The 26,689-nt window shown below is 45.8% G+C and overlaps 1 protein-coding gene across 1 annotated transcript; it reads right to left on the bottom strand.

Annotated features, from left to right (window-relative positions):
* Positions 1 to 12,140: 12,140 nt before the first annotated feature.
* On the bottom strand, positions 12,141 to 22,321 carry LOC309337281 (kyphoscoliosis peptidase-like). Its single transcript, XM_081854060.1, has 7 exons — positions 22,296 to 22,321; positions 20,414 to 20,496; positions 19,549 to 19,657; positions 18,187 to 18,304; positions 16,188 to 16,349; positions 14,847 to 15,032; positions 12,141 to 12,892 (listed from the first exon to the last, which is right to left on the bottom strand). Exons 4-7 carry the CDS (start codon positions 18,192 to 18,194, stop codon positions 12,814 to 12,816), a joined length of 435 nt encoding a protein of 144 aa, XP_081710186.1. The 5' UTR covers positions 18,195 to 18,304; positions 19,549 to 19,657; positions 20,414 to 20,496; positions 22,296 to 22,321; the 3' UTR covers positions 12,141 to 12,813.
* Positions 22,322 to 26,689: the final 4,368 nt, after the last annotated feature.

Raw genomic sequence — 26,689 nt, 5'->3', positions numbered from 1 at the left:
GTGACAGATTCCCCATCCTCGTCTTAGTGAATGGTGGGAATTGTAATTTGTCAGGGGTGCTCAGATGCCTCTGTTGGAGATTCTGAGCCGCCTTCAAAGAACTACAGTGGTACCTCAGGTTACATACGCTTCAGGTTACATACGCTTCAGGTTACAGACTCTGCTAACCCAGAAATTGTGCTTCAAGTTAAGAACTTTGCTTCAGGATGAGAACAGAAATCGTGCTCTGGCGGCGCGGCGGCAGCAGGAGGCCCCATTAGCTAAAGTGGTGCTTCAGGTTAAGAACAGTTTCAGGTTAAGTACGGACCTCCGGAACGAATGAAGTACTTAACCTGAGGTACCACTGTACAGTCTTACCTTGGAAGCCGAACGCCTTGGCACTCGTCCATTTTGGCTCCCGAACGCCGCAAACGTGGAAGTGAGTGTTCTGGTTTGCGAACATTCCTTGGAAGCCGAACATCCAGGGTGGCTTCTGCGGCTTCCAATTGGCTGCAGGAGCTTCCTGCAGCCAATCGGAAGCCACACCTTGGTTTCCGAATGTTTTGGAAGTTGAACAGACTTCTGGAACAGATTCGAAGGTACGACTGTACTAAGCAATTCCTTTCTGACACAAATCACATAGATGAGGGAGAAAGGTTGTTTTCTGCTGCTCCAGAGAAGCGGACACGGAGCAATGGATCCAAACAACAAGAATGAAGATTCCACCTAAACATTAGGAAGAACTTCCTGACAGTAAGAGCTGTTCGACAGTGCAATTTGCTGCCAAGGAGTGTGGTGGAGTCTCCTTCTTTGGAGGTCTTTAAGCAGAGGCTTGACAACCATATGTCAGGAGTGCTCTGATGGTGTTTCCTGCTTGGTAGGGGGTTGGACTCGATGGCCCTTGTGGTCTCTTCCAACTCTATGATTCTATGGCTAACCCACTTGAGTCTGTAAAGCAGGCAGGAGAGAAGGACTGGCAGGTTGGAATATTCAAGCAGGGGGCTGAAAGTTCGTCCTCCTAGTTAGCACTTACTGTGGTACCTCGGGTTAAGAACTTAATTCGTCCTGGAGGTCTGTTCTTAAACTGAAACTGTTCTTAACCTGAAGCACCACTTTAGCTAATGGGGGCCTCCTGCTGCCGCTGCACTGCCGGAGCATGATTTCTGTTCTTATCCTGAAGCAAAGTTCTTAACCCAAGGCAATATTCCTGGGTTAGCGGAGTCTGTAACCTGAAGTGTATGTAACCCGAGGTACCACTGTATTTGCTGTTTTAAAAGAGTGACCTTAACATGCATCAATCAGATAGCAACCAGCAAATGTTAGAGACCAACAATAGCTCCCCCCCCCCCGTGGGAATTTCTTTCCAATGTAGGGATTTAAGGAAGAGTGTCACATGATCAGAGAGGAAACCACAGGAAGGGAGAGTGCTCTTGTGCTCAAATCCTGCTTACTGATTTTCCACACACATCTGCTCAGCTACTGTGAGAAGAGAATGCTTGAATAGTTGGGCCATTGGCCTGATCCTGCAGGCTCTTTTTATGTTCTTACATTAGAGGTATGCTGCCTTTGTGCATGGCTGTTCCACTTACCTCTCATCTTCAAGCCATAATAAACGAGTGAGTGCCTGAGCATGTGCAGAGTGCCACCCCCCTTCAGTGATGAAATAAATAATCACTGCTTTTACTTGGAGCCCTGATAGCCATCGCACCCAGCAGTTCTGGTATGTTACGTGCACACAATAGAGCACGCTTGATGGATCAAGACCGATGACACAATGCCACGTTCCATAGAAGCTGCTTCAACTTTCGTGCATGCAATTTCTGCTTTCGTTGGAGACCTTGGCATTATGATAAGAGTAAAAGGAACAGCACTTACGGCTCCAAAACAAAAGTGAAAGCAGAACAAGTTTGGGCAAAACAGCAGGGCGGTGTGTCAAAGTTCCCTTGAGTCTCAATTGCACATTTTCTCCCCTGCCAGGTAGATTCCAGCAATTCATAGTCTATGTTTTATGTGGCACTGCCCACATGAACAGTATAATTAATGGAAAGGTCCATCTTCTGTTCCTATTGCTGATTGATATAAGATATGTACTCAGTTTTTTTTAGGGAATCCTTCTTTTTGCAGGGAATGGGGTGTTATATTTTTTGGTATTAATTCCTATACTATTTTCTTAATAATAATAACAACAACAGCAGCAGCAGCAGCAATAATAACAATTATTATTATTATTATTATTATTATTATTACTCATACCCCGCCCATCTGGCTGGATTTCCCCAGCCACTCTGGGAGGCTTCCAACAAAATATTAAAAATACAATAAAACATCAAACATTAAAAACTTCCCTAAACAGGGCTGCCTTCATATATCTTCTAAAAGGATAAGTTATATATCATTCATAATTCCACTTCATATCATTTTCATATAACTGAATAATGATATTATATTTTCAATAAAGTGGTACCTTGGTTCTTGAACTTAATCCGTTCCGGGAGTCCGTTCGCCTCCCAAAACCATTCGAAAACCAAGGCGCAGTTTCCGATTGGCTGCAGGAGCTTCCTGCACTCATGTGGAAGCCGCGTCAGACATTCAGCTTCCGAAATACGTTCGCAGACTGGAACACTCACTTCCGGGTTTGCGGTGTTCGGGAGCCGATTTGTTTGGGAGCCAAGCCATTCGACTACCAAGGTACAACTGTAAGTCTGGTTGAATTTGGTGGGGCTTACTCTCAGGCAAGTGGGTTTAGAATTTACACCTATATACTGTATGTGTAATTTTGGGGGACGCGGGTGGCGCTGTGGGTAAAATCTTAGTGCCTAGGACTTGCCGATCACATGGTCGGTGGTTCGAATCCCCGCGGCGGGGTGCGCTCCCGTTGCTCGGTCCCAGCGCCTGCCAACCTAGCAGTTCGAAAGCACCCCCGGGTGCAAGTAGATAAATAGGGACAGCTTAGCAGCGGGAAGGTAAACGGCATTTCCGTGTGCGGCTCTGGCTTGCCAGAGCAGCTTCGTCACGCTGGCCATGTGACCCGGAAGTGTCTGCGGACAGCGCTGGCTCCCGGCCTCTAGAGTGAGATGAGCGCACAACCCTAGAGTCTGTCAAGACTGGCCCGTACGGGCAGGGGTACCTTTACCTTTACCTTTACCCATGTGTAATTTATGAATGTATGTATGTTTACCGAAAATCAATAAAAAATTAATTTGCAAAATAAATTTAAAAAATAGAATTTCAGCCTAAAGCAGCTTTGGAGGCTGGCTGTGTCCACACTATGAACTTAGGACTTGCCTGCACCAGAGAAGAATTTGCAGTCTAGAGTAGATTTGCATCACCCTGTCTCCCCATGAATATATGGGCCTTTGAATGAGATATTTCCCACCCCATTGTTCTCCTGGAACTTTTGCCCTTTAAATGCAGGGTTTTTCAATCCTCAGAAAGTCCAAAATGGGCATGATCGAGAAACCCCTTTGCACATAGTATATTAGGGCTGAGCCCTAGAATAAATTTCCCCCATCATATTTGGGAGACAGATAAAACTATAACAAAAGGTTATTATTTATTTTTCTTACAGAGGAACAGCACAATTCTGTGTGTCTTTGCTTTAGGAAAGACCTCTAGGAATTTCTGGTTACAAATCAAAACTTAGCCACCATCCTGAAAATACTGAAGGGCCTACCCTAGCTTTGCAAATAAGCCCACAAGTTACTAGCCCTCAACATTTCACTTGTTCACCTTGACCTCATTAAGTAGAGAAGTGTACTGTCATTTTGTGACAGAGACGTTTCCTCCAAGGCAACTGTCCTAGAATGCCAGTCTGCAAAATTTGCCAGTCACCCTTAAGTAGATATCTCATTCGCAAAGTCAGTTGTTTCATTTCACAAATGCTGTTTTTGTAAGAGACCCAAACGAATTGGGATGCTCTGCTTACCTTTTGGCGTTGATGGTCCAAGTGATGATTGTTCAGCTTTGAAGATTGGTTATTGCTGCAGCAGTCTCTGCGTCTATCAGGGAAATGATTTCTTAAGTAATAATAATAATAATAATAATTTATTATTTGTACCCCGCCCATCTGGCTGGGTTTCCCCAGCCACTCTGGGCGGCTTCCAACAGAGATAAAAAATACACTAAAATGTCACATATTAAAAACTTCCCTGAACAGGGCTGCCTTCAGATGTCTTCTGAATGTCAGGTAGTTGTCCATCGCCTTGACATCCGATGGGAGGGCATTCCACAGGGCGGGCGCCACCACCGAGAAGGCCCTCTGCCTGGTTCCCTGCAACTTGGCCTCTCGCAGTGAGGGAACCGCCAGAAGGCCCTCGGAGCTGGACCTCAGTGTCCGGGCAGAACGATGGGGGAGGAGACGCTCCTTCAGATATACTGGACCGAGGCCATTTAGGGCTTTAAAGGTCAGCACCAACACTTTGAATTGTGCTCGGAAACGTACTGGGAGCCAATGTAGGTCTTTCAAGACCGGTGTTATATGGTCTCGGCGGCCGCTCCCAGTCACCAGTCTAGCTGCCGCATTCTGTATTAGTTGTAGTTTCCGGGTCACCTTCAAAGGTAGCCCCACGTAGAGCGCATTGCAGTAGTCCAAGCGGGAGATAAGCTGGAAATGCAGGAAATGCTTGTACTTTCGGTTTAGAGAATTAGGGGGAATTCCGGGTTTCGGGGAATTCAAGCAAAGAATGAAAAGAGAGGTTTGTGGGTTGAGTATAACCTGATCTCAGTCCAGACATATCAGCCACATGTGGCCAGTTTACAAGCCCCCCTTCCCCTGGTACCCCATCTCCCTGTATTGCTGCACTCCTGTCTTCCACTGCCTCCCGCAGTTCGGTCAGACTCATGTTGGTAGCTTCGAGAACACTGTCCAACCATCTCGTCCTCTGTCGTCCCCTTCTCCTTGTGCCCTCCATCTTTCCCAACATCAGGGTCTTTTCCAGGGAGTCTTCTCTTCTCATGAGGTGGCCAAAGTATTGGAGCCTCAGCTTCAGGATCTGTCCTCCCAGTGAGCACTCAGGGCTGATTTCCTTCAGAATGAATAGGTTTGATCTTCTTGCAGTCCATGGACTCTCAAGAGTCTTCTCCAGCACCATAATTCAAAAGCATCAATTCTTTGGACACAGTATTGGACACAGTATGCGATTGTCGGAGGGGTTGGACTGCTATTGGATTGGTTAGTCTAGGCTTAGCAGAGTGAGCAGGGCAGACAGCCCCTAGTATACAAGCAGTGCCGTATTTCCATATAAGCTAAACAAGCTATCGTTTAGGGCCCCACTCTGTTGGGGCCCCCAAAAAAAATTAAATGAAAAAAAACCTGGATGTACATTTCCAAAATATAAGATAAAAAACCAATAAAATAAAACCTACATCCAGCAACAGTGTTTCGTGTTGTGTAGGGACACAGGTGGCGTTGTGGTCTAAACAACAGAGCCTAGGGCTTGCCGATCAGAAGGTCGGCAGTTCGAATCCCCACGACGGGGTGAGCTCCCGTTGCTTGGTCCGTACTCCTGCCCACCTAGCAGTTCAAAAGCATGTCAAATGCAAGTAGATAAATAGGTGGGAAGGTAAACAGTGTTTCTGTGCGCTGCTCTGGTTTGCCAGAAGCAGCTTAGTCATGCTGGCCACATGACCCGGAAGCTGTATGCCGGCTTCCTCGGCCAGTAAAATGAGATGAGCGCCGCAACCCCAGAGTTGTCCGCGACTGGACCTAACGGTCAGGGGTACCTTTACCTTTACCTTTTATGGACCTATTAGGTCAGGGGTCAGCAACCTTTTTCTGCAGGGGGCTGGTCCACTGTCCCTCAGACCTTGTGGGGGGCTGGACTATATTTTTGGGGGGAATGAACGAATTCCTATGCCCCACAAATAACCCAGCGATGCATTTTAAACAAAAGCACACATTCTACTCATGTAAAAACACCAGGCAGGTCCACAAATAACCCAGAGATGCATTTTAAATAAAAGCACACATTCTACTCATGTAAAAACACACTGTCCGTGGGCTGGATTTAGAAGGCGATTGGGCTGGATCTGGCCCCCCAGCCTTAGTTTGCCTACCCATGTATTAGGTCCATAAATTACCATATAGCATATATTCAACCCAAAAAACAGCGCCAATTTGTTGACAAAGGACAGCTGGACATATAAAGGGCCCCATTACCTTCAGTAGCTTAGGGCCTCATCAAACCTAAAACCGGCCCTGTATACAGGCTAGGACTGCCCTGAGTTACAAGGGCAGAGGGAACAGTGCCTTCGTGTCTGTGCTTGTCCGATTCTGGATCGAGGCGAAGAGACAGATGTGGGGCAATGGAAGACCGGAAAGGAGAACATTTTAACTGTACAGTGGTACCTCGGGTTACTTACGCTTCAGGTGATACACTCCACTAAGCCAGAAATAGTGCTTCAGGTTAAGAACTTTGCTTCAGGATAAGAACAGAAATCCAGCTCCGGCAGCAGCAGGAGGCCCCATTAGCTAAAGTAGTGCTTCAGGTTAAGAACAGTTTCAGGTTAAGAATGGACCACCGGAATGAATTAAGTACTTAACCCGAGGTACCACTGTAAAGAGAAACAGAAGGTTAGGCAGCGCTGCATTATAAATGTAATAAAGGACATATTTACATTTTATTACAGTGGTACCTCGGGTTACAGACGCTTCAGGTTACAGACTTCGCTAACACAGAAATAGTACCTCGGGCTAAGAACTTTGCTTCAGGATGAGAACAGAAATTGCGCAGCGGCAGCAGGATTCCCCATTAGCTAAAGTGGTGCTTCAGGTTAAGAACAGTTTCAGGTTAAGAACGGACCTCTGGAACGAATTAAGTACTTAACCCGAGGTACCACTGTAACTGGTGAACACGTCTCCCGTACACTTTTCGTATGTGCACCAAAAATGGTGAGTTTGCATATATCCTCCTCCTTGGGGTTTATTTTCAAACTGTTTTGACTGCAAGGTTCAGCCCTGGAATGTGTAAACATAGGCAGTGCCTTGCTGCATCAGACTAGCTTAGCGTTTTCTATCCAACAGTCCCTAGTGGTCTGCCTCTGAGCAGAGGCTCAGAGGTCTGGCATCTATCCCACACTTTGCCTTTTGTGCCTGGTGTTTGGAGGTACCATGCGTGGAGCTTCCACTCAGCTCTCATGTTCCATTCATAGTAAACAAGCAAGTGCCTGAGCATGTGCAGAGTGCTAGCCTCCATCAGCAGTGAAATATATATAATACGTTTAATCTGGCCTCTGCAAGGCCCACATAGCTATTCTGTCCAAGCAGTCTCAGTCTCATAAACACAGTAGAACAGCCTTGATGGATCAAGATAGATGACTCCAAGCGACATCTGCTTCTCTTTCGCAGAAGCTGCTTCGCCCTTCCTGCGCATATGTAGATAAGGGAGACTTTGGCATTATGATAAGAGCGATGGGAAAAGCACCCAGGAGGACAAAACAAAAATGAAAGCAAAACATGTTTTGGCAAAACAGCATTGGAATGTGCAGAGGTTCAGATGTCAAAGTTTTTCTCCTCCTCTTCCAGATAGATTATAGGGTAATTGCATGAAAAAGTCAACCGACAGACTCATTTTTCATACATAGTTAACATGTTCTATATATTTTTTTAAATCTAATATCTCAAAGTTTCATTATCTGGCTACAGCTTTTCAAAATGGCATTTTACACTCGAGTAAAACAATCAGGACTGTGATGTGGGAAATGACTTGGAATTGCTCTATCCTTCCCTGCACCCCCCAAAAAAATTCAGCTAAAGCCCTCCCCAAGTAAACAGAGAATAGTTTAATGACCTTTAACTGTATTCATAGTTCAGCTTTCTCATTTGGTGAGCTGACAAAGGGAATATTCTGTTAGGAACAAAATCAGATGAGCTTAGAACAATGAAACTTACGTTAACTATGTGTAACTATTAGTAGTTACATACTTTTTTTTAGGTTACTCAACCTTGGTATGGTTTAGAAAAGGGCAGAATTTATATTTCTCTGCTAGGCCTCCAAGGGACGCGAGTGGCGCTGTGGGTTAAACCACAGAGCCTAGGACTTGCCGATCAGAAGGTCGGCGGTTCAAATCCCCACGACGGGGTGAGCTCCCGTTGCTCGGTCCCTGGCTCCTGCCAACCTAGCAGTTCGAAAGCACGTCAAAGTGCAAGTAGATAAATAGGTACCGCTCCGGCGGGAAGGTAAATGGCATTTCCGTGCGCTGCTCTGGTTCGCCAGAAACAGCTTAGTCTTTCGAACTGCTAGGTTGGCAGGAGCCCTTACCTACACCCAAATGGAGGGTGGATGGCTATGGCTTGTCCAAAACAGACCGAACGGGAAACCCTGGGATGGGTCCCTGATCTAGAGATACAAAAATTCACCTCTGAAGGTTGCCAGGATTTTGTAAAATCCTGCAATATGTTACTTATCAATTTGGATGGTTCTGTTTGAATTTGGACCGTTTCCTTGTGGGGTCTTTGGCAGGAGGCAGGTGGAGGCCAACTTAGGTTCGTAGGTAGATGAGGTTTCTGGGAAGTATCAGAGCTTCTGAGAATTTGTCTCATGTATTAACTGCCAGCTGCCTGGGGATTTACAGTTCCTTATCTTGAGGTTTGTACCAGAGGCTCAAGGACACCTGCCCATTGCTAATTAGGAACATCTTGCAGCTGGGCCTGCCATGGCTTCTTGTCCGCTAATTAGTTTGGAAGATCCCAGTTTTCTTGCTTTCACAATGGTGGGAGAATGGACTTGGGCTCTCCTGGTGCAGAAGGGGTATATCACAAGTTTTATCCTATAGGTTGTTTTACCCTTTCTCTCCTGCTTCTGGTGCTGCCTACTTTTCAGAACTGAATTGTTAAACCAAACACGAGGGTTGCGAGAAATAGTGCACTAACCTTCTTTTTTAAAAAATAAAATTTTTTATTAGATTTTCCACAATTGTAGCAAATATCACATAACAGAATAACAAACAAAAACAAAGACAAAAAGGTACATCAAAGAAGAAAACAATAAACGAATAAACAATAAAAACAAACTTAATTCTTTAAAAATCCAACCTTATATACATATTAATTGACTTCCTCTAGTCCCTCCCTTCTGAGTTTCCTTGTATCTGGATGTAACAGCTTTCCAATATCATTATTAGACAAAAATATTTCCAATTATAATCTACCTTATTCACTTTTCTTACTTTTCTAATAGTGCACTAACCTTAGCTAGTTTGAAACTTTATTATCTTCTCTGTATATTTGTGCTGTGAGTCAAACGTTCCTGAAATTCTGATTTGACTTATCTTTTAGAAATACACCTTTGCATTGGAGTTGCAGGATCTTCAGTGCAGCACTTTAACCATCTTAAACAAAATGTGCTACTATAAACAATGGCACAATAGTTCAGTCTGTAGAGTATGAGACTCTTAACCTGAGTATGAGGTTGTGGGTTTGATCCCCATGTTGGGCAAAAGATTCCTGCATTGCAGGGGGTTCAATTAGTTGATCCTTCTGGTCCCTTCCAACTCTAGAGTTGTATGATTCTTGAAAAAATGTTTTTTCATATGCGGTAGACCTGTAAAAGGGTAAAAGAGTATTGGGAGATGATTTATAATGAATTGAAAAAAATGTTTTAAAGTACTTTTCCAAACAAAAAACAAAAAAAACCCAGAGTCCTTTTTGTTGGGGGTAATTCAGATGGAAATTCCCAGGCGTCAAAAAAGGTTATTTATGTATGCCGCCACTGTGGCCTGTGTTTTGTTAGCCCCAAAATGGAAAACGAGCGAGGTCCCAACTAAAGAAGAATGGCAACTTAAACAGATGGAATATGCACAGCTTGTGGACCTGACACAGAGAATAAGAGAACAAGAAGATCATACGTTTAAAGAAGATTGGAAAATATTTATGGGGGAAAATTGTGTACACCTGAAAACGTTGAGATAAATTCAGCAGTGTGAATAAGTTCTGATGGCTGTAATAATGGGATACTGAATGGTTTGGTTTATATAAAATATGCAGGGATTTATGTTATGCAAAATGAACCATGGAAAGAGAAGAAGGGAGGTTTTTGACATTTTAAGGTTGCTTAAATGAACGTTCTAAATTGTAAAACAGAAAATCCAATTAAAAAAATTATATACAGTATAGAGTTGTATGATCCTTATTCTAAATCCAGTGCTTTAAACTACTTGGGCTACTAAGGCTACCAGATAGCTCTCCCCCTCCCTCTTATACCGAGGTGGGGGATGTTCAGGAGAGAAACAAAGTGCTGAGATATGTCTTGATCACGGAAAGACCCTGGAAGCTACATTCCTGTTGTTCCATAAACCAGCAGGTGATAGCAGTCTACATTTCAGTGCAGGATGGGACCTGAGGACTCCGCTATCATGACATGGGTTTTTTGCCTTACTGTAGGGAACAGCGCCCAACACTTCTGAAAAGTGCCTATGAAAATAACAGTGATATAGTAAGGTCTCTGTGCTTAAGTTCGCCATTAAAACATTGCTTAACCATCACAAATGGGACACGGGTGGCGCTGTGGGTTAAACCACAGAGCCTAGGACTTGCTGATCAGAAGGCTGGCAGTTCAAATCCCCACGATGGGGTGAGCTCCCGTTGCTCAGTCCCTGCTCCTGCCAACCTAGCAGTTCAAAAGCACAGCAAAGTGCAAGTAGATAAATAGGTACCGCTCCGGCGGGAAGGTAAATGGCATTTCCGTGCACTGCTCTGGTTCGCCAGAAGCGGCTCAGTCATGCTGGCCACATGACTCGGAAGCTGTACGCTGGTTCCCTTGGCCAATAAAGTGAGATGAGCGCCGCAACCCCAGAGTTGGCCACGACTGGACCTAACGGTCAGGGGTCTCTTTACCTTTTAACCATCACAAATAATACTGCTTTCTCTCAAGGTTGACACCTTTCACGAAAACTGATAAGTTACGTGTTGTAGGGAAACATTTCTCCTCTTTTCTTAATCCACACTCATACTTTTAAGCAAACTTAGACAAATTATTTTTGAAGAATAACAAGGGTTAAGAGGAGGGCTGATGTTACCTGGTTTTCAAAATCATGATAGATCACCAGCTAAATTTTGCAATGTACCGATATATCACCATGTCTGAAATCGGGGATGGAGCTATGTAGAGGCACTAGCTGGCTTCACGGTTTTTCACGCATGGTGATTTTTGCATAGAGCACACACACATACTTTAAGGCTGGGCAATGTATCAATACATTTGGGGGTGGGAAAGAAAGTTTGAAGTCCACATCGTGGAAACAGTGTCATAATATTAATCATGGTGATATATCACAATGTGTGCGAGTGCTGTGGGGAAAACCATGATGTGGGGAAAACTGTGAAGCCAGTCAGCGCTTCTCTCATGGTTCCTTCTGTCCCTGTTGCTCTGTGAAAATAACAGTTGTAACAACGTGTTAAAGCGAAGTAAAAATGTATCGGCTTTGGACCCTGAAATATACTCAGAGTCGAGAGTAGATTTCATGCTCTTTATTCAGCTCATAGTGGTGAGGAGGAATGGAAGTTCCCCCAGAATGTCTGCTTTATATACATTATTTACACAATGGGCCCCACGTGGTTGGCTAATTCCGGGATTCACCTGTAGGCCAATCAGGTTGCGGATTCACTTCCACCTGGAGCTGGATTGGGTGGCTCCTGTGGACCAATCAGACTGCTGCATTCTGGACCCTATTGTTCTAGGACCAATCAGACTGCTGCCTTTTGGATCCTATTCAACTCAGTACATAACAGACCCCTAAGGAGCAGCAGTTTACAGGACATTGCCCCCTTCACCTCTGTATAGACAACCCCTAGGTATGCCTCTGCACGTAAGATGTGATCACGCTGTAGGTACAGCCGTACCTCGGAAGTCGAACGGAATCCATTCCAGAAGTCCGTTCAACTTTCAAAACGTTCAGAAATCAAGGCATGGCTTCTGATTGGCTGCAGGAAGCTCCTGCAGCCAATCGGAAGCCGCGTAAGCCAAGTTGGATGTTCGGGTTCCAAAGAACATTCACAAAATGGAACACTCACTTCCGGGCTTACAGCTTTCGGGAGCCAAAACATTCGACTTGCAAGGCATTCAGGATCCAAGGTATGACTGTAATTTTATTTGATTGCCACATATTAAACAACTGAATCGCGCAAGAGGAACAAAACACAAGGACACATTTGCCGGAGAACAGTGAAACTTTATTGCATTTACAAACACACTGGGAAGTAAATGGCAAGCCCCAAAAGTCTGCACCAATTTATGGATTGTACTTTTTTTATTAACTGTTTGCTATAAAAAAAAAAGATCTGCTACTACTTTAAGTGAATGGATAGGACCACATTAGGGTGTCTCAAGAATATGGTGGATAAAATGCTAATGATTTGTGTTGCTGTACTTGTAAAGGATATAAGTTCTGAAAGTCTGGGAAATTGAATGTTTTTTGGGGGGGGCTGTATTTTAACACATTTTTATATGAACAAGTTTATGCCTAAACATTAATTGTACCCTTTCATTCTCTGCTTTTCAAAATCAATCTAGGGTTTCCCACTTTGCTCATTTTTTGATATGGCCTTTAAAAGGAAATCCTGGAACACCTCCCCGATTTCTTTGTTATACTGTAAATTTGTAAATAGATACTGCAATCGGTTTTAGCATATACTTCAGAGCTCATTGAAACAAGTATCATGTCATATGTATTATATATATATATTCATTTTTTAGAACTTTGTGTCAAGCTAAAAACCCTATGCATCAAAACCGTGGTCAGTTTAGCAGTGATGCCAGAGACAAGTGACTATCCTTGAAGGATATTAAATAACACGGTAGGCGGATTACATTCAAGCTGCTGAAGGTGCAGATGTCTGCTTCAGAAGCTGCCATTTGGGATCCTCTGGGAAATTCTAATAATCAGAACAGGATGGTTGAGGACGTAAACCACATAGTACCTGAAAAAGAAAGGTCAATGGTGCAGTATTTAGCAACACTATCTAAATCAGCAGGGTCATGGGTGGCGCTGTGGGTTAAACCACAGAGCCTAGGACTTGCCGATCAGAAGGTCGGCAGTTCGAATCCCCACAACAGGGTGAGCTCCCGTTGCTCGGTCCCTGCTCCTGCCAACCTAGCAGTTCGAAAGCACACAGTGCAAGTAGATAAATAGGTACCGCTCCGGCGGGAAGGTAAACGGCGTTTCCGTGCACTGCTCTGGTTCTCTTGAAGCGGCTTAGTCATGCTGGCCACATGACCCGGAAACTGTACACCGGCTCCCTCGGCCAATAAAGCGAGATGAGCGCCACAACCCCAGAGTCGGCCTCGACTGAACCTAATGGTCAGGGGTCCCTTTACCTTTACCTATCTAAATCAGCAATAGGGGCAAACCAAGGTATCTAAGGTTGAGCATGGAATACTTACAGACCCAGTTCAGATGTCAAGTGAAACCATGGTTTAGCATGCTGGGAATGAGCCAAAGCAAGCCTTGGGCTCACACATTCCCCACCTCCTCCCTCTACACAAGTGGTGAAGAGTTTGGAAACTACATCCTGGTTAGGCTTAACCACAGCTCGTTGCCTCACCCAAATCTGATGAACTATGCTTTCTGTTAACCATGGTTGTTTGGTTTGATAAGCCATCTTTAAACCATGGCTCATCCAGCTAGCTTGTTTAAACTCTTAATCTCAGGGTCGTGGGTTTGAACCTCACACGGGGCAAAAATAATAATCCTGCATTGCTGGGGGTTAGGCCAAATGAAACTTGTGGTCCCTTCCAACTCTATAATAACTCTATAACTTCATAACATTAACCACCGTTGAGAGTCTAGGGTGGGGTGCTAAACCCGCCTTCGCCGATTTCCTCCCGATGTTGCTGAATTCTTATGTCCCATCAACCACATGATAGTCAGGGATGATGGTAGATAATTATTATTATTATTATTATTATTATTATTTATTACTTATACCCCGCTCATCCAGCCAGGTCTCCTCAGCCACTCTGGGCGGCTTCCAACAGGAGATTAAAAATACATTAAAACATCAGTCATTAAAAAACTTCCCTAAACAGGGCTGCCTTCAGATGTCTTTTAAATGTCAGATAGTTGTTTATTCCCTTGACATCTGATGGGAGGGCATTCCACAGGGCGGGCGCCACTACCGAGAAGGCCCTCTGCCTGGTTCCCTGTAACTTTGCTTCTCGCAGTGAGGGAACCGCCAGAAGGCCCTCGGTGAGGGACCTCAGTGTCCAGGCAGAACAATGGGGGTGGAGATGCTCTGAAATATACTCAGAGTCGCAAAGTGATTTCATGCTCTTTATTCAGCTCATAGTGGTGAGGAGGAATGAATGTCCCCTCAAAGTATCTGCTTTATATACATTATTTACACAATGGGCTGTACATGATTGGCTAATTCTGGAATTCTACTGTAAGCCAATCAGTTTGTGGATTCACTTATATCTGGAACATGATTGGGTGGTTCCTGCCACCCAATCATATTGCTGCATTGTTCTAGGACCAATCAGACTGCTGCATTCTGAATCCTATTGTTCTAGGACCAATCAGACTGCTGCAATTTGGATCCTATTGTTCTAGGACCAATCAGACTGCTGCAGTTTGGATCCTATTCAACTCAGTACATAACATGCTCCTTCAGGTATACTGGACCAAGGCCATTTAGGCGGCTTTAAAGGTCAGTACCAACACTTTGAATTGTGCTCGGAAACATACTGGGAGCCAACGTAGGTCTTTCAAGACCGGAGTTATGTGGTCTTGGCAGCCGCTCCCAGTCACCAGTCTGGCTCCCGCATTCTGGATAAGTGCTCTGTGTCATTTCCCCTTTGAAATACATGAGGCTGATTGTGAATGTAACTGTGATAATCAAAGGGAACAAGACAGATGCTTCTAATTGACTTTACCCATTTTCAGTGGTTGGTATTCTTATGACTGCGACGGTCACTCCTTCTGTATTTAAGTCAGGATCCTGCTGATCTTCAAATTCCTCCAGTGTCACCGTCGGTTTCAGAAGCTGCCACTTGGGGTCATCAGGGAAGTGCTTCTCAATAAACAGAGCGGGGTGGGTGAGGAAGTAAAACTCATCGTAACTGCAAAAGGAGAAGGTGCAATAGTGCAGTATTTCATAATAATGCCTAAATCAGCACCAGGGCCAGACAGGCAAACAGAGTGGTGATCCAGAGCAGCTGGTGGGCACCTGGTTGAGGAAGCTGCTGGGTTGCAACAATCCAGCCTCCAGAATCCCCAGATTTTACACATGTAGCCCAGAATAAGCACAACACTCCAGAACTGTTCAAAGAGGATAGATAGTTGGTATCTATCCCTGCCATCAGGACACTCCATGCCCATGGCTTAATGATGATGATGATGATGATGATTAGTTATACCCCGCCCATCTGGCCCGGCCTCCACAGCCACTCTGCGTGGCTTCCAACAGAACATTAAAAACATTAAAAACTTCCCTAAACAGGGCTGCCTTCAGAGGTCTTCTAAAAGTCAGATAGTTGTTGTATTTCCTTGACATCTGATGGGAGGGCATTCCACAGGGCGGGTGCCACTACCGAGAAGGCCCTCTTCCTGGTTCCCTGTAATCTCACTTCTCACAGTGAGGGAACTGCCAGAAGGCCCTCAGAGCTGGACCTCAGGCTGAAGGATGGGGGTGAAGACACTCCTTCAGGTATACTGAGCCGAGGCCATTTAGGGCTTTAGAGGTCAGCACCAACACTTTGAATTGTGCTTGAAAATGTACTGGGAGCCAATGTAGGTCTTTCAGGACCGGTGTTATATGGTCTTGGCCGCCGCTCCCAGTCAGCAGTCTAGCTGCCTCATTCTTAATGCACTTGCTTACATTAATCAGGCCCACAGCCATCAAATCGCAAACTCTGACAAGTGGTCGAAGGAAAACAAAACCACCTGAAAGCAAATGAAGTTAACTGTGAGAGCCAGTGTGGTGTAGTGGTTAAGAGAGGTGGACTCGTAATCTGGTGAACCGGGTTAGCTTCCCCGCTCCTCCACATGCAGCTGCTGGGTGACCTTGGGCCAGTCACACTTCTCTGAAGTCTCTCAGCCCCACTCATCTCACAGAGTGTTTGTTGTGGGGGAGGAAGGGAAAGGAGAATGTTAGCCGCTTGGAGACTCCTTCGGGTAGTGATAAAGCGGGATATCAAATCCAAACTCCTCTTCTTCTGCTGTACCCTCAGTGTGTCCCACGTTCTGCCTGGTCTTTCTACTGCCTAACAACGTACCTGAAAGTGAACTCACTAAAAGCAGCATCCACAGTGCCACTTCCCCAGGTGCAGTCTAGGAGATGCCACCTTCCACCAATGCGGACAGCATTCCAGGCATGGTTGCTCTTCCCCGTTACGCTGGAGCTGCCTCTCACATACTCGCACTGTATCCCTGCAATACTGAGAGGGGAAGGAAGGTATTCAGGAACACCATTGGTATCAAGAGGACAAGTGATTGCTTTCACTGCTTTGATAGGCTGGAGTGGCCGTCCTTCATTTTGCTAGATCGGAGAAAACAGCAGTCAGGTTCTCCACAGGTTGTCATTTGCTCCAATTTGGCAGGAAAACACAAGTTTTCCTGGGATGAAACAACAACAGCAACATTTGGACATGGACCTATAAAGCATAGAGCCAAGGTAAGTGTGGATGAGGAACTAAGTCACACAGGGAAGAGACCCATTAAATTCAAGTACCGTATTTTTTGCTCTATAGGACTCACTTTTTCCCTCCTAAAAAGTAAGGGGAAATGTGTGTGCGTCTTATGGAGCGAATGCAGGCTGCGCAGCTATCCCAGAAGCCAGAACAGCAAGAGGGATTGCTGCTTTCACTGCGCAGTGATCCCTCTTGCTGTTCTGGCTTCTGAGATTCAGATTTATTTTTTTCCCCCTCCTCCAAAAACTAGGTGCGTCTTATGGTCTGGTGCGTCTTATAGAGCGAAAAATACGGTAGTTTTTAAGTCTACTGATTCCAATGGATCTACTCAATTCAATGCAACAGTATATATGCAATTTTGCTTCAGGATCATTCACAGGGCGGGCATTCCTCCACTTACGTGGTGGGTCATGTTCCGGAACCCCATGCGCATAATCAAAAAATGTGTAAGTAGGGTAAAGGTAAAGGTCCCCTGAAAGTTAAGTCCAGTCACAGACGACTCTGGGGTTGCGGCGCTCATCTCACTTTACAGGCCAAGGGAGCTGGCGTTTGTCCGCAGACAGTTTTCTGGGTCATGTGGCCAGCATGACTAAGCTGCTTCTGGTGCAACGGAACACCGAAACCAGAGCAGCGCACAGAAACGACGTTTACCTTCCCAATGCAGCTGTACCTATTTATCTACTTGCACTTTTTGGCATGCTTTTGAACTGCTAGGTTGGCAGGAGCAGGGACTGAGCAACGGGAGCTCACCCCATCGCAGGGATTCGAACCGCCGACCTTCTGATTGGCAAGCCCAAAAGGCTCAGTGGTTTAGACCACAGCACCACCCACGTCCCTGTATAAGTAGGGAGCACACACTAAAAAAAGCTCATTATTTCCTGCTCTCCAGCTCTCTCTCCACACAACATTCTTTTCAACAAAGTTGAAGCTCTGGAGCTGGCTGGAGGACCTGTGGAAAAGCAGCAGCTGCTGCCACGCTGTGACATGTGTCAGCTACTAGGTGGGGAGGCTGAGCAACCTAAACAAAGCCCCACTGTGCCTCCGTTCTCTTTGGGGCTTTCTCCGCTCCCACTGAAGTCCTCTTTGGGTTCTGGGGAGGGTCTCCTCATGACCCATAAGGACTCTCCAGCACTCTCCCTGCCCCCCCTGGAGCATCTATTTCCTGCTTAGAATCTATTGATTTACTTATTTCTCGGGGCTGTCACGTGCAAGTTGATCATGCCTAAGTGTGGAGATAGCTGCCTAGGGCAAGGGGTATAGAACCTATGGCTCTCCAGCTCTCCTATCGCTACAGCCAAGTAACAACCACTTGCCATGATGGCTGGAGCCAATACAGTGGTACCTCGGGTTGAGTACTTAATTCGTTCCGGAGGTCCGTTCTTAACCTGAAACTGTTCTTAACCTGAAGCATCACTTTAGCTAATGGGGTCTCCTGCTGCCGCTGTGCTGCCAGAGCCCAATTTCTGTTCTTATCCTGAAGCTAAATTCTTAACCTGAAGCACTATTTATGGGCTAGCGGAGTGTGTAACCTAAAGCATATGTAACCTGAAGCATATGTAACCCGAGGTACCACTGTAGATGTTACCTGCACATTGCTTGAAAGAGTCGAGCATATCCACCGCAAATAGCCTTTCCTGAGTTAAGGATATCAGCTGGCTTAAAACAGAGCTTGTCCAAGTTATAGCAGCCTTCCACATCATATTCTGTAGAAATAAAGACAATGAGCACCCATTCTGATTTGCTTGGGGGGTGGCAACACTTTCCAGCATGTTTCTCAATCTCTTTCCTTGTTGACAAAATCTTAAGGGGGGGTGGCTTGTCTTGCAAGAGCTCCAAATGAACTTTTAATTGCACAACGTGAATTTGCCCTTATGTGATTAAATCACACCTCAAAAGAGAAAGTCTGGAAGAACTCGTAAATCTGCTAGAGAGGTGCTTTGTGTAGATTCAGGGTCTTGTTGCCAAATAAAAATGCACACTGGTGCAAGGGTTAGGAGTCTGGAGACAGAGACCTGAAGGGGCACCTCATCTCCCCCTACCCCATGCTGTGACCTTTATTTTATTTTAACAAAGTAATAAGAATAAATAAATAAGAATAAAAATCTGCACCCCACCACCAAGACCATTCCATTGTAACTATCCAACCTCCCAAAATTTCAACACCTCAAGCGATGGTTTGACCCCTTTGCATTTTAACAGTACAAATTCTGCAAACACCCTCCATATCTCCTCAAAATCATTTCTCCTGCATATTCCCCGTCTTACCTTAATGGCACATGTTAATTTATCATTAATAGCTTTATCCCACACCTCTTTATACCATTTTCTCATTTTATATTCTGCTTGCCCCTTCCACTTCCTAGCTATCATAATTCATGCAGCTTTCAATATATTTGTGAGCAAGTCCTTCACAGCCTGCGGACCTTCCACCCCATCGTAAATTGATGATAATGCTACCTCAGGACTTTAAGTGAGCTTTAACCCAGTGATTTCTGTTATCAATGAGCACCTCCTGATCCCTTCTGAGTTTCATGGCTGAACAGAGATCCCAAAAAAGCTCTGCGAGAGCCAAACACCAAATCACTGATCCACACAATCCAGAATCCTTTGTGCAAATGGAACTGACATGACTGGCTATGAAATGGTGAAAAGGCCCAAGTCACCTGCAAATAAGCCATGTTCAGAATAGACCCACTGAATTTAATGTCCATGAGTTACTTACATCCATTGATTTCAGCCAGTCTACTCTGAATATAACTTGGTTTGATATGACCTTCTGTGTCCATCTTCCTTGGCTGGCAATCACTGGACTGGGTGTCTGCTAAAGAACTCTGCTACAGAGCTGGATTCATGGGTGCAGGGCAGTGACAAAGGCTGGTCTTTTAATACCAGAAGTTGTCAAAGGCAAGGGGACTCAAGTATGCAGGAAGTTGGCAGTCCCACCTACCTATATGATAGCAGATCCAAATCCAAATGGCTCGCACTTTCTCCAGGTCACTGTGGGCTTTTTTGAGCAAGACTCTCACCTGGCTTTTCACACTATTCCTGAAATCCACCTGTTTCACAGAAAGTAAATGGAAGCAGTTAATATGGAGGAGGGGGTACTGGATCATTAGGTCCAGTCGTGGCCGACTCTGGGGTTGCGGCACTCATCTCGCTTTATTGGCCGAGGGAGCCGGCGTACAGCTTCCGGGTCATGTGGCCAGCATGACTAAGCCGCTTCTGGCGAACCAGAGCAGTGCACAGAAACGCTGTTTACCTTCCCGCCAGAGCAGTACCTATTTGTCTACTTGCACCTGACATGCTTTTGAACTGCTAGGTTGGCAGGAGCAGGGACCCAGCAACGGGAGCTCACCCCGTCATGGGGATTCGAACTGCCAACCTTCTGATCAGCAAGCCCTAGGCTCTGTGGTGTAACCCACAGCACCACCCACGTCCCTATGGATGTATATACATGCATTTAATTCACACACACACAGAGAGAGAAAGAGAATCCTGTAGGTTGTTAAGGGTTCTAGGATTTGTAGCTCTGTGAGGGGAAAACTACAGCTCCCATAGTTCTTTTGGGGAGTTGGCGTTCTTTAAGTGCATGGTGTGTGCAGCCCATGTGAATAGGTGCTCCACTTCGTTAGTTTTCTGAAAAACAGGCGCAGGGTCCTGTGACTCATGACGTTCCCAGTTTGGACCTTCCATCTGAACAGAAGTAATTGCCTCCTATCAGGAGAGGACACTCTCAAATTCCAAAAGCACATAAAAACCTCAGCATCCTAGCAAATTCCTCGCTGCCTATATCACAGTAAGAGACAGCATACCTTCTGTGCATAGGCATCCAGCTCCTTAAACTTTGCCAAGTCTATTTGTATTGATTTCTCATTGGATTTATCCCATGGATAATCTGGGAACAAAAATGGAAAAGTCATTCTAGAAACAGTGGGGAAAGGGAGGGAGAGCAAAGGATGACCTATAATGTGATTTAAAGGGTTGGAATACAGGGAACCAACAGGGAATAGAGATAGGGAGCCTTTTCTGCTTCTCCTCAAGTGAAATACAGCAGCAGGGAGTAGAGGTGCTTCAGCTGTGACCAACGTTGCTCTACTCAAAAGGTAGGGTTTTGATCTGATCTTGCACAACCATTTTGAGTACAGTACACAAGGCGTATGGCATGGTTTGCACTTCCCACTGGAACAGCTGGTACCTCCTTAGAGAAGCCCTCTTCGCACCAAACATCTGGCTTTGATAGGAATGCCTGGCATCCCTTAACCCCCGGCTGCAAATTTCACTGCATCCAACTGCAATATGCATTCAACAGAACGTCAACTGCAAGCTCATTTCAGGAACTATAATAGTAGCATAACAATAACACAAACAGGGCTGCTTGAGGTGAGGGAGAAAATGTACCCACCCACCCACATACTGAAGCCCCATTCCACTTACAGAAACCCGAACACAGGTGATGGGACAGATTTTCTCCAGCACACCTGAGTAGAACAGGCTTACTTTGAGGGTGAAGGGAAGACTGCGTAGCATGCAACGATCTGTTCTCTGACACCTCACAGATCCCTGCCCCCCCTGGAGCATCTGAGCCACCTCACTTGGCCTAACGGTAGCTCCAGCCTTAGGGGGGGGGGAAAATATAGTGCAGCCTTTTTCCCCAGCCAGAACTCACTGGAACTGAGTTCTGCCACCTCTCAGGGTAGGTGCCATTGTAAAAAAACAAGGGAAGCGTTTGTGGTTAGTTCTGGCACCTCTTTGTCTAGAGAAATAACACTGAGCGCAGTTAATTTTTACCATTCAAGCCTTGTTCCCAGGATATCTCAAGAAGTGGGTGCAGAGGTGTAGCTGGGGAGGGGCACTGGGCGCCACACTGCAGGGGGCAGCACTTCTCGCTGGGCCTGCAGTGCGCCCGAGCCACACATCTCTTCTGGGAGTGATGTGGTGGCTTGGGCGCCTGAACAGCTAGCTACGCCACCGGGTGGTTGAGTGACGGGCTCATAAAATGATTTCCTAAGATACGCAGCCCAGTAGTGATGTATGGAAGTGAGAGCTGGACCATAAAGAAGGCTGATCGCCGAAGAATTGAGGCTTTTGAATTATGGTGCTGGAGGAGACTCTTGAGAGTCCCATGGACTGCAAGAAGATCAAACTGATCCATTCTGAAGGAAATCAGCCCTGCATGCTCACTGGAAGGACAGATCCTGAAGCTGAGGCTCCAATACTTTGGCCACCTCATGAGAAGAGAAGACTCCCTGGAAAAGACCCTGATGTTGGGAAAGATGGAGGGCACTAGGAGAAGGGGACGGCAGAGGACGAGATGGTTGGACAGTGTTCTCGAAGCTACCAGCATGAGTTTGACCAAACTGTGGGAGGCAGTGGAAGACAGGAGGGCCTGGCGTGCTCTGGTCCAGGGGGTCACGAAGAGTCGGACACGACTAAACGACTAAACAACAACAACAAGAAGATACGCAGCACTGCTAAGTACTAAGAGAAGTACTATTAATATATACAACAGGTGTAGGGGACCTTTGGCCCGCCAGATGCTGGAGAACTACAACTCCCATAATCCCTGGCCATGCTTGCTGGGACTAACAGGTGTTGTCACCCAACAACATCTGGAGGACCAAAGGTTCCCTGCAGCTGACACAGAGGATCCAGATCAATAGCCGTACATAAGCATAAGAAAGAACTTCTCTTTACCATACAGATCTTCTTCCCGAGGCAGCATTGATGCTTGTACTCCTCCCATCTTGAAAGCCTACAAAATGTTTGTGTTGGGATGAGACGAGACGTGCATTAAAGCATATATTGCAACTTCCATCATCCCTGATCATCGGCCTTGCTGGCTGGGACTGGTGGGAAACAGTTCTGCAGAGCCCCAGAGAACCCACCCCCAATCTGTTGCCCTTATAGCTTTCATAGCTGCCCATAAATGCAACAACAAAACCCGTGGCTCCTCAGCTGGATCCACAACCCCCATTCAGCCCCAGCTAACGGAGCCAATATGAGGGATGTGGGTGGCGCTGTGGGTTAAACCACAGAGCCTAGGATTTGCCGATCACAAGGTCGGTGGTTCGAATCCCCGCAACGGGGTGAGCTCCCGTTGCTCAGTCCCTGCTCCTGCCAACCTAGCAGTTCAAAAGCAAGTCAAAGTGCAAGTAGATAAATAGGTACCGCTCCGGCGGGAAGGTAGACGGCGTTTCCGAGCACTGCTCTGGTTTGCCAGAAGCGGCTTAGTCATGCTGGCCACATGACCCAGAAGCTGTACGCCGGCTCCCTTGGCCAATAAAGCAAGATGAGTGCCGCAACCCCAGAGTCGGTCACGACTGGACCTAATGGTCAGGGGTCCCTTTACCTTTACCTTTTAACGGAGCCAATGGTGTTGGGTGATGGGAGATGCAGGCCAGCAACTCCTGGGGTGCTCAGAGGTCAGACATTCCCCACCCCAAAATTTCACCTCAGGAACTGATGGACTCTTACTTTGCCTCACAATACAATGGTACCTCAGGTTAAATACTTAATTCATTCTGGAGGTCCGTTCTTAACCTGAAACTGTTCTTAACCTAAAGCACCACTTTAGCTAATGGGGCCTCCCGCTGCTGCCACACCGCCGGAGCACAATTTCTGTTCTCATCCTGAAGCAAAGTTCTTAACCCAAGGTACTATTTCTGGGTTAGTGGAGTCTGTAACCTGAAGCGTATGTAACCTGAAGCATATGTAACCTGAATCATATGTAACCCGAAGTACCACTGTAAAGTTAAAGGTAAAGGACCCCTGAATGGTTAAGTCCAGTCAAAGGCGACTCTGGGATTGAGGAGCTCATCTCAATTTCAGGCCGAGGGAGCTGGCGTTTGTCTGAAGACAGCTTTCCGGGTCATGTGGCCAGCAGGACTAAACCGCTTCTGGCACAATAGAACACTGTGATGGAAGCCAGAGCGCACGGAAATGCTGTTTACCTCCCCACTGCAGCGGTACCTGTTTATCTACTTGCACTGGCGTGCTTTTGAACTGCTAGGCTGGCAGGAGCTAGGACAGAGCAACAGGAGCTCACCCCGTCACGGGGATTCGAACCACCGACCTTTCAGTCGGCAAGCCCAAGAGGCTCAGTGGTTTAGACCACAGCGCCACCCGCGTCCATATATATACATATGCAGGGGAACTTCTGGCACCACTCTAAATCCAGCTCCACTAAATGGAATCACAACAGTTTTACTATGGAGAACAGTCCCCCACTATGTAGGTTGAGACTGCCTTCTAAGGGTGCAGTCCTTTTTTTTTTCTTTTTTTAAAAACATATTTATTTGTTTTTACAGAAAAAGAAAAAACATCAAAAGTACAGAACATCAAAAACCGTCTCATATACACATCAAGAAAAAATAAAAAATAAAAAATAAAAACTCCAATTTTTAAATTCATGTTTACAAAACTTTCTTTCTTGACTTCCTCACGACTCCCTTTTTTGTGTTCCTCTTTGTCCAATCAGATACAGCAAATCCTTACCCTCTTTAGAAACTCATTTCTAATTATTAAAATTACTTCTATTATGTCTCCGATCTTTCCTCCTTATACTTAAACACCTTTAGCATATTGTTTACTTTTGGCATAATATAACTTTAGTCTTTCACCCTTTTTCTATTTTCATTTTTGCATACTTTTTAACACTGTATCGCAATCCTAACTATGTCTATTTAGAAATAAGTCCCACTGAATTTGGTTCGGCTTACTCCCAGGCAAGTGGGCTTAGGGTTGCAGCCTAAAATAGCTTTCTCTGCTTTCCCTGATGGCAACCTAAATTGGCATCCACACCAAATCCTTCCTATCCCAGTGTTGTCCTGGACCTCCGCCCTTTAAATACTGGGTTTTTCAATCCGTGGGAAGTCCAAAATGGACATAATGGAAAAGCTTCTTTGTGCTTGGCACAGGGCTAAGTTGCCAACGCAAGGAGCAAGGAGGGCACAAGAACAAAATTCCCACATCGTACTTGGGACAATAATCAACAAAATATTCTTTCTTTTCTTTTCTTTTAATTTTTTTTTGTTTCTTTTCTTATAAAAGAGCAACACAATCACACATCTCTTTTCTTTTGGAGAGACCTCGGGGGGTACAAAAGCACCTCACAGCTCAGTTGAGCAACCGGGAGAATTCTTGCATATTGTGTTTAAACTTAACAAACCTAGCGACTTACTGTAACTTAGCAAATAAGCCCACAGGTTACTAGCCCACAACATTTACACTTGCAGCCTCACACTGACCTCATGAAACAGAGGAGTGTGCTAAATTGTTACTCTGACCTGCAAAGTTCATGGAATGAAATATTCACTGCAAACTCTCCTAGAATTCCAGCCTGCAAAACTTCACCAGTTACTAATGTGAAAGTTCCTAGAAACCTCTTTCTAAGAAACACAGTCAAATTAAGATACTTTGGTTACCTTTTTTTTTGGCGCAGGTCCTCAGTGGAGACGTCCAGGAGATTATTATTTTTCTGCTTTGGAGAAAAAGTTCTGCTGCTGTAGAGACTAATTCTCTCGAGGCTCTCCTGCTTTGAGCCAGGAATGAAATGCCCAGCTGGAGGGGTGAGGGAAGAGCGTGGCTTGATCTGGGTTTATCAAACCCTTGCTTGGAGACCTTGGCATTAGGATAAGAAGAGCTGGAAGAGCATCCATGAAGTCAAAACAAAAGGGAGAGCATAACATGTTTTAGCAAAGCAGCGCTGGAGTGCGTCAAAGTTCCCTGCGTGGGGAAGCACAGATACGGAAGGTGCCCCCATTGCTCATTCCCTCTCCCCTCCTGTGGTTTCTAGCAACTGGTATTCAGAAGCATTTCTGCCTCCAGCTGCTAGTAGCCATCGATAGCCCTCTCCTCCAAGGACCTGTCTAATGCTCTTTTAAAGCATTTCGAGGCCTTCACTGTCTCTTGTGGGAACATGTTCCATAGTTTAACTATGTGCTCCATGAAAAAGTACTATCTTCTGTCTTCCTTGAACCTAGTGCTATATGGGGCGGGAGCAGTGCCGGATTTACATATAAACCAAACAAGCTATAGGGACGCGGGTGGCACTGTGGGTTAAACCACAGAGCCTAGGACTTGCCGATCACAAGGTTGGCGGTTCGAATCCCCGCTATGGGGTGAGCTCCCGTTGCTCGGTCCCTGCTCCTGCCACCTAGCAGTTTGAAAGCACATCAAAGTGCAAGTAGATAAATAGGCACCACTCCGGCGGGAAGGTAAACGGCGTTTCCGTGCGCTGCTCTGGTTCGCCACATGACCTGGCCACATGACCTGGAAGCTGTACGCCGGCTCCCTCGGCTATAGAACGAGATGAGCGCCGCAACCCCAGAGTTGTCCGCGACAGGACCTAATGGTCAAGGATCCCTTTACCTTTACCTTAAACAAGCTTTAGCTTAGGGCCCCACTCTCGCCCCCCCAAAAAAAAAATTAAAGGGGGAAAAACTGGATGTACATTTCCAAAATATAAGATAAAAAACAAATAAAATAAAACCTACATACAGCAACAGTGTTTTGTGTTGTGTAGGCTCCTATGATGTAAGTAATGGGCCCCGCCTGCTAGCCTGCTCCCTAAAATATCACTGGTTTGCTCATTCGACAGGGCTGCCCTTGTCAATATCCCTTTCCCTACCAACAAAGAGACACCAGGCTTAAAAGTGAGGAGGGAAAGAGGACTATAAAGCCTAATATCACTACAGTCTTGGACATAGCTGTCAATTTCCCCCCCTTTTTAAGGGAAAATCCCTTATTCTGAATAGGATTCCTCGCACAAAAAGGGAAAAGTTGACAGCTATGGTCTTGGAGAGTCTCCCCCTTTTATTTAGGACTGCGGTGAGATCAGGCTTAACAGGAAGGAGGGGAAGCCTTTGGGAGCCCCCACCTCTCTCTTTAAGAGCTCAGCAAGCTTGGGCTTCACAGGGAAGGAAAGAAACTTCTCCCTCCTTTTTTTACTGCTTAGAAGGATCACCCCCTCTCCTGAAGGGATGGGCAATTCTACTTAGTACTGAGTTTCGGCTCGCCAAAGAACTCTCTGCCAGGAGCGCCATGGCTCATCCCAACTGAATGGGATGTTCTGTGTTGATATGAAGGGG

This window comes from Podarcis erhardii, assembly GCF_964252035.2.
Source record: "Podarcis erhardii genome assembly, chromosome: 2".
In the NCBI taxonomy this organism is placed as follows: domain Eukaryota; kingdom Metazoa; phylum Chordata; class Lepidosauria; order Squamata; family Lacertidae; genus Podarcis; species Podarcis erhardii.
Note: the sequence above shows the minus strand (reverse complement) of the source record. Positions and strands in the feature narration are given on the sequence as shown.

Excerpts from the sequence above, each read along its gene's own strand:
- LOC309337281 (XM_081854060.1), bottom strand. Across the intron at positions 15,033-16,187 it reads TTTAGTGAGTTCACTTTCAG|TTACGATGAGTTTTACTTCC; the intron begins GTACGTTGTTAG and ends CTCCTTTTGCAG. Across the intron at positions 12,893-14,846 it reads ATACCAACCACTGAAAATGG|GTACTATGTGGTTTACGTCC; the intron begins GTAAAGTCAATT and ends TTTCTTTTTCAG.